Source organism: Scomber japonicus, chromosome 14 (genome assembly GCF_027409825.1).
Source record: "Scomber japonicus isolate fScoJap1 chromosome 14, fScoJap1.pri, whole genome shotgun sequence".
Classification (NCBI taxonomy): Eukaryota; Metazoa; Chordata; class Actinopteri; order Scombriformes; family Scombridae; genus Scomber; species Scomber japonicus.
Genome location: NC_070591.1, coordinates 33725423 through 33742463, shown reverse-complemented (window position 1 = coordinate 33742463; position 17041 = coordinate 33725423). Strand labels below are relative to the sequence as shown.

The 17041-nt window shown below is 38.2% G+C and overlaps 1 protein-coding gene across 1 annotated transcript in view; it reads right to left on the bottom strand.

Annotated features, from left to right (window-relative positions):
• Nucleotides 1-2539: 2539 nt before the first annotated feature.
• rasgrp3 (RAS guanyl releasing protein 3 (calcium and DAG-regulated)) overlaps nucleotides 2540-17041 on the bottom strand; it is a 57065-nt gene continuing 42563 nt past the window's right edge. The window contains exons 8-17 of the mRNA XM_053333061.1: nucleotides 16886-17002; nucleotides 15628-15906; nucleotides 14088-14168; nucleotides 13654-13767; nucleotides 13445-13560; nucleotides 12086-12233; nucleotides 11679-11715; nucleotides 10720-10869; nucleotides 10251-10618; nucleotides 2540-2851 (exon numbers count right to left, since the gene is read on the bottom strand). Coding sequence (XP_053189036.1) covers nucleotides 2843-2851; nucleotides 10251-10618; nucleotides 10720-10869; nucleotides 11679-11715; nucleotides 12086-12233; nucleotides 13445-13560; nucleotides 13654-13767; nucleotides 14088-14168; nucleotides 15628-15906; nucleotides 16886-17002 — 1419 coding nt within the window. The 3' untranslated portion in view covers nucleotides 2540-2842. The remainder of the gene's footprint in view (nucleotides 2852-10250; nucleotides 10619-10719; nucleotides 10870-11678; nucleotides 11716-12085; nucleotides 12234-13444; nucleotides 13561-13653; nucleotides 13768-14087; nucleotides 14169-15627; nucleotides 15907-16885; nucleotides 17003-17041) is intronic.

Genomic DNA, 17041 nt, shown 5'->3' with positions numbered 1-17041 from the left:
ATAGTCTTTATTAAAGCATAAATAATAAGAAGATCCACTTCCCTCTTGTTTAATAAAATGTGATTATTATGTTAACAGACGCATATCTACAACTTCCTAAAATACTGAGACATGAGGAAGTTGTTCTGTATACAAAGTAGACATGCACTCAGAATACCATAAACCATTGTAGGTTGGTCAGTTGTTTATTGGTTCCATATGCTTAAAAAAAAACACACACACAACACATCATTTTGGCATTGACGTAATTATGATATTAAACTGTCACATTACACTGTTTTAAAGGCTGAATTTGGATTTATCCCCTCCTACCACAAAAACATCAGTGTGCTCCATCACACACTACTGTATATGATGTACTAATTCGCCGGTGTGTGTGTGGGTGTGTGTGGTGGCATTTTGAAAATTTAATTAGTACAGCAAGTTTCCATCCATTGCAAACATTCAGCGCCAATACACAGAGCTGTGTGTTCTATGTGACTCACAATGGTTTTTATAATCAATCAAATTTGATGCAGCAGAATCAGAGATATCTTTTTTTTATTATTCCATGTATACCTACATTACCCACACTGCAGCTTAAACCTAAACATGTGTCCAGAGATCCGAACCCTACATCATTCTAACTCCACGGCTAACAAATTTGTGACTCATGTGACATCACTTGAGACAGTTCATCAGATCTCACACAGCGCCCCCTGGTGACACAAACAGACTATAAACACATTTTGTTCACCCTAACCCTAACCTGGAAACATACTTTTCCTGTTGCCTAATCTTAACCCTTCTGATGTCTTCATATTCTGTACCCTTAAAAAAAACAATCAATTGTCAACCTGAAAATCAATTTAGCATAAACAATCTTCCATCTAACTTGGAATTAGTGTTTTTCTTCTACACAGTACAGACAGATTATTATTCAGTGTAGGCGACACCTCAAGTTTGTTTTACTACTAAACACATTGTTTGCTGTCATTGATGTGTAATGTTATGATCACTTTAGAAACTTAGTAACTTTCTTAAACTCTTATTTTAGGAAACCTGAGCACCCTTGCTGTGTCTCAAACCACGTACAGTACTTCTGTGTAGTACACTATCTACACTGTGCTTGTGCAGTGCGCAAATTTTGACAGGTTACCGTTGTCTCAAATCAGACAGAGCCGTCGCACACTTACCGAAAATGACAATTAGCTAGCGTTAATAGATTTTTTTTGCTGTACCAAACCATTACAGACTGCCAAAAAACCTACTGATGGCTTATGTGATAACAGTATAGTGGTGCTTAGTGCAAAAAACACATGTATAATCAACATTATTATATTATTATTGACATATTATGGCGACCGTTGAAGGCGAGAAGTGTTCATAGTTACTATCAACTTTTTGACCATTTTGAGTGCACTATCTGGGTACTCATAGTGCACTGCATTTTAACATACTTCTCAGTGTGAACACACTTATGCACTCAAAATATTAAGTGTATGTACAGAAGTACACAATTTAAGACACAGCAGCAGTCTTTTTATTTCTCTCATTAATACGTTTTCCTGCACGAGCACTACACACAGATTTATCACATTGTGTTTTATTTCACAGTCCCTCTTTGGGATCAGAATTGATTTCCTGTCACCCACCATGTCTGCAGTCTCAGGTGGATTCAGTTCCCTCCCTTTGTGTTGCTCACCATTTAGCAAAAGGAGAAATATTTGTACCTGAATCCACTGCAAGAGATGATTATATTATTTTGTTTTTTTTTTGTTTCTAATTTTGTGTGAAACAAAGTCGGCCGTGGTCAAGTTTTGTTTTTTAAAACGCACACATTCTCTCTTTCTTACTCTGTTTCTTTAAAGCTGTTATAACTTATGTATTAATACTTCATTTCATCTGTTAAGGATTTATTTAAATGTCAAAAGAGACAAAAAGACAGTCTTCACATGTAAAAGGACAAATGACCAGAAATAGCCATGAACTTGCATTCTGGGAAAAAAAAGAAAAAAAAGATTGTGAGCATTTGTCACTGCTGTTAAACTCATGAAGTTAACATTGACCCTTAAGACAACAAGCAGATTAACTGCACTGCAGTTGCCAAATACAGATATTATAGAAATAAATAATTTAAAAAATGTTTGCAATGAACTCTAAAAAACATCTTCATTGAATATAAATCCAGAGTTCTGCAGAATTGTCCATCATTAACATCCTTAACATTCACTTTCAGTTTGACTTTCCCTTTATTTTTTACAACTCCACATACAAATATCTACACATTCTCCCACGTCTACTGGATCTTCCCTTCTCTGTTCATTCCAACTCGTTTGTTCCACAGTGATACAAAGAACCTGAAGCAGTAGTCTTTTTACTTGACACATGGCCCAGGCTTGATTTTAAAGCTGGGTTGAAAAGTAACTGGCCAGCATAAACCACTAAACTCAAGTCATTCCATCCAAAGTTTAAAAAAAATGTTCCTTCTTAGTTTGTCAAGGGCAAATTTTTTTATCATGCATCCTGGAACAACACCTAATGAAGTAATCTCCTCTGATTTCCAGGATGGAGGTTAGGTTCCATGTGATCCACAGTGGGTGTTCATTCATCATCCACTAAGCTCGTCTCCGCGATCTCTGAAATTCTCTTCAGAGATCACGCCTTACGTCCTTCCCTGCAGCTACCGGGCATCCGCGTGCAGCTCTGTGTGTTATGAAGTCTAGAGAGGACACGATAACTCCAGGTCACTGAGGGGGGACCTCAAACAGCCCAGTACCTCCCCCAAAGAGAAGAGCTTCCTGGTCGCAGCCGTCAGGGGCTTTCTGGATCCCCGGGACTGGCCCTCACCACCGTGACCAAGTCAGCTGTCCTGGAGGGGTAGAAGAGTGATATTTAGTCATCTGCATCTAAAAATCTATTCAATTTCCCACCAGCATCTGATACTGGCAGTAAGGTTTTCTGCATGCTGATGGTTTTGTCCCTCTGACTGATATATTATTATATATGACATCATTAGATTATTAATAGTGAAGCATCAGTGTTAGAGCAGCATGTTACTGTTGTAGCTGCTGGAGGTGTAGCTAGTTTATACTACTTTATATACAGTTAGCTAGTTTATACTACTTTATATACAGTTAGCTAGTTTACACTACTTTATATACAGTTAGCTAGTTTACACTACTTTATATACAGTTAGCTAGTTTATACTACTTTATATACAGTTAGCTAGTTTACACTACTTTATATACAGTTAGCTAGTTTACATTAATTTATATACAGTTAGCTAGTTTATACTACTTTATATACAGTTAGCTAGTTTACACTACTTTATCTACAGTTAGCTAGTTTACACTACTTTATATACAGTTAGCTAGTTTACATTAATTTATATACAGTTAGCTAGTTTATACTACTTTATATACAGTTACCTAGTTTACACTACTTTATATACAGTTAGCTAGTTTACACTACTTTATATACAGTTAGCTAGTTTACACTACTTTATATACAGTTAGCTAGTTTACACTACTTTATATACAGTTAGCTAGTTTATACTACTTTATATACAGTTAGCTAGTTTACACTACTTTATATACAGTTAGCTAGTTTACACTACTTTATCTACAGTTAGCTAGTTTATACTATTTTATATACAGTTAGCTAGTTTACACTACTTTATATACAGTTAGCTAGTTTACTCTACTTTATATACAGTTAGCTCGGGGGTGCTCAATACGTTGATCGCGATCTACCAGTCGATCTCCAAGGTACTATTGGTAGATCGCATGACAAGGTGAGGTGACATCAGGCGCGCTGGAAGGTATTTTCAGTAGGGGGGGCTGCGATCAAAATGCATGACGTCACATCATTGTGATGGTTGTTGTTAATTAGCCTATTAATATGTTTTAGGGGTTGGGGGCAGAAATAAGTGTGTTACAATTTATATTATTTCATGTAATCAGATGAACTACAGCACCCAATATCATTTTAGCAGGACACACACTAGCGACACTTTGAACCCGTTCTCTCTCTCTCTCTCTCTCTCTCCCTCTCTCTCTCTCTCTCTCTCACACACACACACACACACACATACACTCCTCATCTGTTCACCCATAGGGCCAAAATAAAGAAATAAAACTAAACATAAATATATACTGTAGCCTACATTCAGGCGAAATAAACCTAAACTGAACTTGGCTTTCAATTTCCGTTCTCACTTATAAATATTGAAACAACAGACAGCAAACTTGAACACTAAAGCTGCCACAGCAAGCGTCAAGAATACTGAAATTATGAATGAAAACGGCAACAATCAGTGGGGTGTACATCAGCGATTACACGCAACCCCCGCCGCGGCTACTCTGACACTGCTCATTTAGAGCGCACTAGGCAATCGTACCGTGCCAAAGCACGTTTGCCCCCTAAAGTCCGGATTATTTGGCTAGTGTGAGTGCAAGTGTACCCTACTGGAGGGAGAAGAAGCCAATTTTCCAGGGAATCGCAGCACGCAGCATCCAGCGTGCTGCGTGGACGTCATTACATCTGCTGCACCGCTGCTACCACAGTTATGAAATGCTAAATTTATTGTCTGTGACTGTGATCCTCATAAAAGTAATATTTTTAACGAAATTCGTTAAAGTAAGTCATTTGGCGACTTCTAAGTCATAAAACTAAGTCTTACTTTTACTGGAGTAATCTACCTCGTTCGCACCTGTCATTGTAAGGTAAAACTTACCTACTGAGTGAACTCTCCCGTTCTCTCTTATAAACGAGTCGGACAACAACGTGTATCAAACATGAAGCAAAGTGAAAAAATAATAAAGTACGTAATAACAACCCCCCACCCCCCCACCCCCTTGCGGAAGTGTTGAGGTATAAATGATCATATTTTTTTTTCTTTTTATCCCACACCCCCCATAATTCACTACATGATTAATAAACCCATTTTAGGAAAAGTCATGAACTGAAAGGTGTAGGGGTTTTAATTTGAAAACGCCAGGGGGGTAAAAATGACCCCTTGGCGGTTCTAGTGTTAAGTGAATATGAACTTCATAACATGTGATTGATTTGATAAATTATCTATTCGATGCAACAGACCTACCGCGTTAAACAACTTTAGTTAGCGATGTCCCTCTAGGACTGTCCATGGTGCTGAAAATGCCAGCACCATGGACAGTGGAGTTCTAGCGTATGTATCCCCTGAAAATTGTATGAACTTACGAAACTATATAGGTACACTAAAAATAACATAAACATAAGTCCTGTAAATCAACAGTAGGCCTATTCAGAGACTTAAAAGTAAACACGCTAAATTCCACCGTCATCCACACCTTGAATGTATGGCCTACAATAGTCAATAACAATAACAATAATAACATTTATATAAACAACAATAATAACAGCAATGAACGTAGCCAGAAAAATAAAACTGAAATGGAAAATTCCATCTCCCAAACCAGCTATATTGTAATGATCGTTCAAACGTTCTCGTTTCCAAATCTCCTTCCCGGGAATTTTATATTTGGCTGATTTGGAAATTGGTCTATGTTTTTTTTGGCTAGCCATTTTCGCTTGACAGCGGCACCGGAAGTGCCTGCTAACATAGCGGCTTGACAAAAAAAAAAGAAAATATAAATGTATTCTTTCACATATCACAATAACTTAAATCAAACCCATTCGACACAGAATAAATATGTTATATGTTTTTATTTTTTGTTGGTTTTATTTTTATAACAAGATGTAAGATTTCTTCCACTCTGGCAGAGAGGGGCAGACCCTCTGACGAGGGCAGCCCCCCACTTCCCGCGCTACCGGGTGACATTGTCATGAACTGACGCTATACAAATAAAGTTGAGTTGTTTTGAATAAAAAAACTAGACGTCAGCCTATCAGCCATCCCGTCACTTGATTGATACACAGGACAACCAGTCAGATGACATCTGATTTTTTTTCCCGTACAATTAGGTCACTGTGCGTGTTCAAACAACGCCCCTGAGCGCTGCAAAGCTAACAAGCTAGTCGTTAGTTACATCCTAATTTTTCGCTCGGTTTTTTCCTCTTAAACGTAAGATAAGGTATAAAAATGAGTGGGGGAGCTGGACCAAGTAAAAAGAAAAAAACCTATCACTTTCATACGGGATGGGAGGAGGACTTTTTTTTCACGATGACATTTTCAAAGTGCGTTTGTCTCGTCTGCCAGTCTACCGTCGCAATACCAAAGAAGGGAAATGTGGAGCGGCATTTTCGGACTCTTCATGGAAAATACGACACTGAATTCCCGCCGAAAAGCGAGCTGAGAAAGACAAAGGTGAAGGAGCTAAAATCCCAGTTATTGGGACAGCAGTCATTTTTCACACAAGCTACTTCTAAAGCGAAAGCTGCCACCGAAGCATCATTCCGAGTAAGTCACATCATCGTTAAAAACAAGAAGTCATTCCAAGATGGAGAGATGGTAAAAGAGGCATTCGTTGAAGCAGCGGACTCATTGTTCCGGGACTTTAAAAATAAAGCAGAAATCTTGTCTTCGATCAAAGCTCTCCAGCTGTCAAGGAGTACAGTTACACGGCGTTGTGAAGCCATGGCTGAGGACTTAACGCAGCAAATGTGGAAGGACATCGGAGATTGCGAGTGTTTCTCACTGCAGTTGGATGAATCTACGGACGTGAGTGACACAGCCCAGATGTGCGTTTTCATTCGTATGGTGTTTAGTGATATGACTGCAAGAGAGGAACTGTTAACATTACTGCCCATGAAAGAAAAGACGCGAGGAGAGGACATATTTCTGTCGTTCAAAAACTTTATTGAGAAAACCCAGCTGCCGGTGTACAAATTGGTGTCTATCACCACAGATGGCGCACCTGCAATGATTGGTCACTTGAATGGATTTATTGCCAAGTGTAGGCAGGACGATGCTTTCCCAGACTTTCTGAATTACCATTGCATAATCCACCAACAAGCATTATGCGCTAAAATGCTCAACATGAAAGAAATCATGGATGTCGCAACGAAGATCGCCTGTGCTATTCGAGCCCGGTCTCTTCAAAGACGGTTATTCCGTGCACATCTGGAGCAGGCTGACTGCGACCACTCTGACTTGTTGCTACACACTGACGTGAGGTGGCTTAGCCGAGGGAAATTCCTGCAAAGATTTCGAGAGCTCTGCCCGGAGATTAAGGAGTTTTTCTGTGCAACTGGGCATGCAGAATACAAGCAACTAAGTGACGGTGAGTGGCTGTTAGACTTGGCATTTTTAACTGACCTGACAAACATGTTGAACGACCTCAATCTAGAGCTGCAAGGAAAAGACAAAACAGTGATCAATATGATCAGCTCAGTTAATGCTTTCAAACGCAAACTGCAACATCTGTCCTCAAAGCTGCAGCGCCATGATTTGGCAAACTTCCAGAACCTGGCGTCAGAGCTGGAGATGCAAGGGAAGGCCTGTGTGCAACTTGACAGTGCACGCTACACAGAACAGATTGACAACTGTCTGTCAGAGTTTGAAAAACGCTTTCAAGACTTTTCTTTGCTCGAGCCAGTTGCAACATTCATGTGTTTTCCTTTTCAGGAAGATGTGGAGATTGATTCACTCTCATCAAAAATTGCAACACTGTTTCACCTGAACTCTTCTGGAGTGGAAGATGAGATATTCACACTACAAGCTGACATTGAGCTGAAGTCCAGAGCTCATGGACAATTCTGGAACTTACTAGCAGAGGGAAAGTATCCCAACATGAGGAAATGTGCTACCTTGACTGCATTTTTCGGCTCCACTTATTTATGTGAGTCAGCCTTTTCCCACATGAAGATAATTAAGTCCAAGTACCGCTCCACTGTGACTGATGAGCATTTGGAAATGTGCTTGAGGCTGGCTGTCAGCAGCTACTGTCTGGACTATGTATCCCTGGCTGATTCAATTCAGTGCAAGTCATCAGAGTGAGCTCAGGTGATGGCAAAAAATGTACATAATTATGTTGTTCAGTCTGTTCAGTTCTGAATTATGTTGTGTTGTGCAACATATGTGGTTATACATCAACATAAGTTGTAAGAATCCTCAATATATTTCTCAATAAATATAATGGGTAATTCATTTTGACTTGGTCATTTCAAAAGTAGCTCCCATGCTGAAAAAGTGTGAGCACCCCTGAGTTAGCTAGTTTACACTACTTTATATACAGTTAGCTAGTTTATACTACTTAATATACAGTTAGCTAGTTTACACTACTTTATATACAGTTAGCTAGTTTATACTATTTTATATACAGTTAGCTAGTTTACACTACTTTATATACAGTTAGCTAGTTTATACTATTTTATATACAGTTAGCTAGTTTACACTACTTTATATACAGTTAGCTAGTTTACACTACTTTATATACAGTTAGCTAGTTTACACTACTTTACATACAGTTAGCTAGTTTACACTACTTTATATACAGTTAGCTAGTTTATACTACTTTATATACAGTTAGCTAGTTTACACTACTTTATCTACAGTTAGCTAGTTTACACTACTTTATATACAGTTAGCTAGTTTACACTACTTTATATACAGTTAGCTAGTTTACATTAATTTATATACAGTTAGCTAGTTTATACTACTTTATATACAGTTAGCTAGTTTACACTACTTTATATACAGTTAGCTAGTTTACATTAATTTATATACAGTTAGCTAGTTTATACTACTTTATATACAGTTAGCTAGTTTACACTACTTTATCTACAGTTAGCTAGTTTACACTACTTTATATACAGTTAGCTAGTTTACATTAATTTATATACAGTTAGCTAGTTTATACTACTTTATCTACAGTTAGCTAGTTTACACTACTTTATATACAGTTAGCTAGTTTACATTAATTTATATACAGTTAGCTAGTTTATACTACTTTATATACAGTTAGCTAGTTTACACTACTTTATCTACAGTTAGCTAGTTTACACTACTTTATATACAGTTAGCTAGTTTACATTAATTTATATACAGTTACCTAGTTTACACTACTTTATATACAGTTAGCTAGTTTACACTACTTTATATACAGTTACCTAGTTTACACTACTTTATATACAGTTAGCTAGTTTACACTACTTTATATACAGTTAGCTAGTTTACACTACTTTATATACAGTTAGCTAGTTTATACTACTTTATATACAGTTACCTAGTTTACACTACTTTATATACAGTTAGCTAGTTTACACTACTTTATATACAGTTAGCTAGTTTATTCCAGTGGTTCCCAACCTAGGGGTGGGGCCCCTCCAAAGGGTCAGCAGATAAATGTGAGGGCTGCTGAGATGATTAATGGGAGAGGAAAGAAGAAAAAACAAAGTTCTGATACACAAATGTTTTTGGACTTTTTCTCTAATCTTTGATTTTTGCTGAAATATTGGATCATTTGAACATTTATTGAAATGAAAGCATGTGAGAAGTTTAGAGGGAAAAATCACTATTTGGTGGAGCTGTTAATAACTCATAGACATCCTAAATGTGAGCCGACTACACACTGCTTTTTGGTTTCATTTTTAACAATGTGTTGTATTTTAAAAGCTTGTTATATTATTATATGTTATATTGTGTCAAATCTGCATCTGAAAGTACAATATTTCCCTCTGAGATGTAGTGGAGTGGAAATATAAAGTAGCATCAAATATTCAAGTAAGTGCAACACAGGTCTGTAGAACACCATTCATATAAATGGGGATTCCAGATGCAGAAGGCTTCAGCAAAAAAAACAAAAAACGAAGAAAACAAAATACAGGGTCGTCCGCAAAAAAAGGTAAATCTGCTTTGGCCAATTAAATAAGCGGACATCACATTTCTACTGTTAGTGATTGTTGCGATTAAAGATAAAATGAATGTTGCTGTGGTAACTTTACATAGTTATAAACTCCTGTCTCATAGTTTCATGTGTAGTGTTATGATGTCTGATCAGCCTTCAAACATCTGGATCTGTTACTCAAAATTGGATATTTTGAGTAACAGATTAATAATCCAAAATTGGATTAATATGTATTTAATTTCTCACCAGCACCTGAAACAAAGCCCTGTGCTACTGTAATACAGGACTGCTGATCTCTGTCTGTCCTACATGGGGCCTCAAAGAAGGTCCTAGTCTCTTTCTCCTTACTGATCAACTTAAACATGTTTGAAGTGACTGCCTCAACTTCCACAGATTTAATTGTACTATCTGTCATTGCCAGATCGATATTGTCTCAAGATGAATATAGTAATACAGCAATGTTGAAGTCTACAGTATTACCTTTCCTCTGTGTGTGATGCCGTTTTGTACGCGCTCTCCTGTCTTCTCCTGAGAGTCTGTGCTGCACTGTGAGGAAAGTGCTTGACGCTGGCCGTCGTTCTGGTTTTCCCAGCGTGCGAAACCTTTATTTTTAGAGGTCTTCCTGTGAGGCCGGTATTTCATTTTGGGGAAAGTGTGGGAGCCGCTGTCCGTGGCTCCCCAGCTGTGTTCGGGCCACAGTGGCTCAGTCTGGGTGGCCTGGCTGGTGGTGGCCCTCTGCAGGCGCACGGAGATCCTCTGGGCCGAACCGGTCATCAGGGTGATGGACTGAGTGTCCAGAGCCGGACCTGCTGGTGTGACAGCTGGAAACTCAAACACCTCATCCTCATCTGAAGGAAGGAGTGCAGAAAATTAGAGTGAAATAATTAGAGTAGATAGATAAAATAACCACAGAAGCTCCATTTTTTATGTCAGTGTGTATATGTCTGACCTTTACAGACGGGCAGTGCAGGGCTGCTGGGTAGTGAGCTGTGGGTCAGTCTGGCAGGAGAAACACTGCCCAAAGAGCTGGAGCGCAGCAGCTTCCTACACGCCAGAACCAGCAGCTCCCGACATTGTTTATGACAGTTAACGCCGCAGTCTGTGGAGTAAATAAAGAGAAATCAGCTGAAATTCAGGGTGAAGGTATTCAAGTGTCAAATCATGTATAAGAATCTGTGGAGTCACTGCATTTGTTCTGAAGTTTTCATAAGGGGGTCAGTAGGGTTCAACAAAATGAAAAGAAGCCACATGCATAATGAGTAACAAAAAATAACAATAGGTGAAAGCATTTGTCTTGTGTACAGAAGTAAGTTCTCAGATCAATATTATACTGTATAACTGGTGTGCCAGGTTACCCACAATTAGGGCTGGGTATCGTTTAAAAAATATACCAGTACCAATCCAAGTACTCTTAAAGTAGTACTGATACCAATTGAGTACTTCATTAGACACTTATTCCACATTTTGTACACTCTTTTATCTGGTGTAACAGGTGTGTAGTGCAGACACACTTTAGAGCATTTAGGTGGCATCTTGGCTGCTGAACTGCTAAACATGCTAACTGAAATTCATCACGACTCCATACAAATACTACGGGATGGATTGCAGGTATTGTTTGATGGGAGACGTTTCATACTACTTGGTATCAATTTATTTCGGTTGATACCTTAAAGGTATCTAGTACCGATACCCAGCACTAGCCACAATGCAACTCGACTGTACAGATTCATGTGTGTTATGGTTTCAGTGGCTAATGTAGGTGTCTTTAATGGAGACTTTGGATGTTGTTTTTAAAGTTTTAAAGACCTCAATTAAAGTTTAATTCCACTTTCAGGCCATGATGTTTGACAAGAGGAAGATAAAGAGTTAAATATTAAACATAGCATTTTTTACTTCTGGAAACTGTACCTTTGCACTTGTAGCCCTGTTTGATGATTCCCCAGAGCTGCAGGAGCAGGTCCACCATTGGGAGGTCCAGGGAAAGGGGGAGGGACATACAGAGAATGATGTTAGATAATGAAGAGCAGTGAGACTTAACCCCCCCCCCCCCCCAACATAATTCTGCCAGAAAGAGGACACATTTCCTTCAAGCACAGAGATTCAGTATGTGAATGACAGCAGTCCCACATGACAGGGAGATTTGTGTGTCTTTCTGTTGTGTATCTGTGTACTATGTACTGTGAAATAACATGAACCAGATGGGAGTAAATGTAACAGTGTTTTCTTTTGTTGTTTTTGTTTTGTCATTAGACTGAATTTTAAATGCTTGTTCATTATTTATCAAAGCTAGGAGGAAGAGTTGAAGAGATACACACAAATCCTGCACAATGTTCGCAGAAGGTGGGCTTCAGGTACGTCATCTCCTGGAAGTTATGGATGAATCCTGGTCCCATCTTACACTGGAGCAGTGGGTTAGCTCGAAGGAAATATGCTATCATTTCATCCTTGCTGATCAACCCATCTCTGTGAGAAAGACAGGAGGATGAGTGGAGAGAGAGAGAGAGAAGGAGATGTTTTAGTCCAGTCTGTGTGGCCTGTGGCAATCAAAGTGCACCAGTATATAGTGTTTTCCTCCACTCATGTTACATTAAGTGCATACAGTCAAAATAATGCAGTTAAGTAGAACTTTTAGTTGCTTGTATTTTTTGTTTTTGAGTACGTCAGTTTCATCTAACTTCTACTCCACTACTTATCAGAGACAAATATTTCCCTCACTGAGCACTTTATTAGGAACATCTGTGCAATCTAATGCAACCCATCAACAACAACAGCTCTGCCATACATTCTACATCACTAATTTTCAATTTTTGTTGAGATCGTCAGAATGGAGATAATTCTACTTTATGTTTATTATTGAGGTCATAGTGGATGCTGGTGTACTGAACTGCATTATATAGAAGCATTCCTAATATTTTATCCAAAAAATATAGTACTCACAATAACATATATGTTATTGTGAGTACTATATTTTTCTCATATGTATATATATATATATATATATATATATATGTGTGTGTGTGTGTGTGTGTGTGTGTGTGTTTGTGTAAGTATACACTCACTCAATTACACAAGTGCTTGTCGAGTGTACACTTTTTGCTCCAAAACATTATTTGACAGCTATAGTTACTCTGCAGTTAGCTCTATCTTTACCAGTACAGCTTTAAAATGCTGTTTACATCATCAGTCATAACAGTAGTATAGTACAAACTTGTAATTATTATGTATAATATCATTGATTGGGACCACTGTGTCATATTGCTACTTTTATCTAAGTCAAAGCAGAACAGTACAGATATGGAAAAGTGCTCATATTGATCCATGTAACTGTTTTTGAGACAATCAGAGTGATGGTGCTGTGTGACATGATATGTGCACAGTGTTGAGGTAAACATGACGACTGTGCACAAGAAGCAAAATAATGTTTCAGTGTTAACAATGTTTGTAAATGTAAGTGAAATGAAAACAGCTGCATCTGCACCACTGGTGGTAAAGTTACACAAGTCATAAGGGGACCACTGAGAACAACTGTTCTAGTTGCCAAGTTATCATGCTTTGACTAGTGATTTTGGTCAGGTTTGCATCAGCTTCTCATTTAAATGCTTAGTTTTAAATTCAGGTTGGGTTGGAGAATACTCCATTGCAGATAAATAATCAGGCATTTATTGATCACTCACTGATCTTTGTCCAAAACGCAGAAGGAGTCCAGGAAGGGAAAGTTAGCAGCGATGCTCTCAAAGTCTTCTTGAGAAATGTAACCATCGTGGTCGTGGTCATAATTCCTGAACACAGACTTCCCAAAGCCAGATGAAAAACAGATTACTCCAATAATATTCCACACACACCTCTACATCTGTCAGACTGAATAAAGATATTGTCTACTCACATCCACCACTTTCCTAATGTGTTTATTGACCACAGATGGGTCTGGTTTGGTGGTGACACCAGAGGCCCAGTCCAGTGGAGCCATGGACTTGTTGGGAGTTGTTGGAGAGGTAGGCTGTGAAGAAGGATGCATAAACAGGACTTAGATCTGTCATGCCCCAAGTACATATTTCCAAGACTTAGAGAGTTCTATCTGAAATCTACCTATTTGAAATTGTTCTACCTGGTTATGTGTAGCTGTTGACCAATGAAATAGAATTTTACTGTGTATCAGTTTTGCTTTGCAGGATAAGAAAACTTTGAACCTTAAAAACACAATGGCAGATAGAACCTTATAATTAAGAGGTCACAAAATTTCCAGTTTGGTAAAATTGGACACTCGTGATGTGGACAAATCTACCCACAACAAAACAAACCATTTTTGCTGAGACTTACCAGTGATTTGGGGTTGCGTGGTTCCCTTAGCAATGACAACTCATAAATTTCATCTTCTGTGTAATAAAGGTCTAAAGAAAGCTGAAAATACAAGGAATTGGGTTTTTTAAAAATCACTGAACAAGAACAACACTCTAAACAACAGTGACATAAGCTTTCATCTGCTACTGAATATTGTGTGATAAGCAACACTTATGTACAGCACTGATTATGGGACACAAACCACTTTACATAGAAAAATTCTGGAAAAACAAGTTTCTCAGATGTCTTATTTCTAAGCAATGTTTAGTTCTGGAACCTAGTGCTGAAACTGAGTTGTAAATGATCATTAACTATGACTATTCTTGTACCTCTGGAGCTAAGAATTGTTGTTCTTAGTAACATCCTTCATGACAATTTGTAAAAATCAATAGTTTTGATTTGACCTATTACACAAGGTCTTCTTTTAACACAGAACATCTCATCAAGTACCTAAAGGCTCAACCCTGGGTCCACTACCTTTTGGTTTTATAATCCACTGTTGCATAATGACCCCCAACTCTGTATTGTAGTTAGTACTGTGGATCTTTGCCCCTGCCACTGCCTTCAAATCTGACACTCTGTATTTAATGAATGGATGACTCAAAATGTCCTCCAACTCTATTCATTTGTACTAGGGAGCAAAGAGAAAAGCTGTGTTACTATTAAGTACATCCCAGTAAAAATATTATTTGCAGAGTGTAGCCATAAAACACGTGACTTAACTCAAGTGACTTACTTCTACTTACAGTGTATAGCACAGTGACAGAACTCTCAAGTGACCACGTGATTGCTGACATGATGGAATAACCCATCAGAGGTATGGACTGAGCTGCCATGCTGTTCATTCTTTAAATAAATCCTTTCTGTTTATTAGGTGCTATATCACTCGGCAAAAGACATATACTCTAAAGTTAATTTAATCTAAAGTTCATTTTGGGAATAATTCACATAAGAAACAACAATCTAATGTATTTATAATGTATGAAACAATAAGTAAGGTGGAAATAATAGGATTGTGGCTGAAATAGAAAGTAAATTCTGTTGCAAGAGTGCTGTTGGTACTTTACAGAAATCATATAATGAGGAGACTTAGACTAAAACTGCTCTATTCTTAATCATATTGCTTAAGGTAATGTATTATTAATTTTGACCAATGATGCATAGTACTTTTTTTTAATAGAATAGCATTTTTTAAATCTCTTATCATTTTTTATCTTTTAATTTTAAGTCCAGCAGTTTGACCAATACTCCCCCACATCCTCTTTCTCTACCAGGTACAAAGTAACTTGTGAATGGAAGTATTCTTACTGTAATGCCTTTATCTCAGGTATCCAGATTGTCTGTGAATCTATTACATATACAGACTACTGCTGACTTTTAGCAGGAACAGTTAAAGAAGTGAAAGAAAAAATTGATCTGTTCTGTTATGGAAAACACTTCTGGAATCCAATCTTTGCATTAAGTCCACCAGCTTTAAGAATAGGTTGGGTAAGTTATGTGCAGAGTGGTATTCCCTCACCGTTAGCAGGTAGATGAGGTCCATGTTGGGCTCCACTTGGGCCACTGCACTCTGCAACGATACCAGCTCATTGAAGGTCATGTAGAGCTGCTGCATCTTCACCAGGTTCACCTTATTACTGTCATCAACAAAGTCAGGAAAGACCACGTGCACTGCAATGAGGTCCTTGAGGTGCACACCCAGGATGGGGATTTTAAAACCCTGGCACTCATTGAAGGCCTTGCGGTAACAGGAGTAATTGTTGTTGGAAGAGACCAGCTCTGTCATCTCACTCCAGATCTGGAGCAGAGAATGGTGAAAGTTTGGGGGTAAGATAGAGGTAACAATGGTCAAATCACAAACTAAGTGGTTTGGCAGTTCATGGACATTAATAATTTTACTTAGTGAGCAGGGGTGCAGCTGCATCCCATAGAGATTGGAAGAGGTTTGATTCTTGAGTTTTCTTAAACATCTTCCTCAACTACCCCCGCAAATTAAAGTGAAACTTTGGGATTTTTCAGTCTGGACTTTTTGTCAGGAACAGGAACAACAATTTGAAATTGGTCCAGTATTGAGCAAAAGCACTTTTGTCCAAATGCACTGCAATGTAATCCTCTAGGGCAATAGCACCATGTCAATGTACTTCCACTAAAGTGCTTGTTTATGCCACTGACAGGCTCAGATTATTGCATCAGATTATTGCACCCTGTTTCATGGCTGCTGTGCTCTCGCTCAATACTGGAACAACTTCAAAAACTGCTGTCCCCATGAATCACTTAGACTCAAAAAGATGGGAAAATAGGGTCCAGGTAAAGAAAACCAAAGTTTCTCTTTTAGAATAGATACTGCTCTCTATGGAAGTCCTGAAAGGGACTAAAAGGAAACATTTAGATTATGTACCACTTTAACAGATAGATGTTAAAATTGACATTAAAATACATGTAAATATTTGAAATTAGCTCGAGACCCTATTGATGAAAGCCTTGTGTCATAGTTTTGTAGAGGGATTGTTCTACGAAATGTACTGAAGTCACTTTCACGCTGACTTCAGTACAGTAGAATTTACTGGATCCTACATCTAGTGGTCATTAGAAGAACTGCAACTGAAGGCATACTGATTACTAAACTTAAACTTGTAGCTGACTGTCTTTACTACTTAGCTGGTAAAAGTAGTTGTCCTTGTTTACTGTGTTTTGCTGATTTATATATTCATAAGTAGGAATGCATGTGTAGTAAATTTTATGCACAATACAGCATTAAAAGGCTGGTATTGACTTACCCTCACGACCTCTGCAGTCAGATAAGAGTGAGTCTCCTTCAGTCGAGAAATGGAGCTGTGGCTCAGCCCCCCCACCACCGCCATTAGAGTGTTGAAGTTCTGCAACTGCAGCAGTTTCTGATGAGAGACAGAGAGTTACATGTTTAAACTTAAACT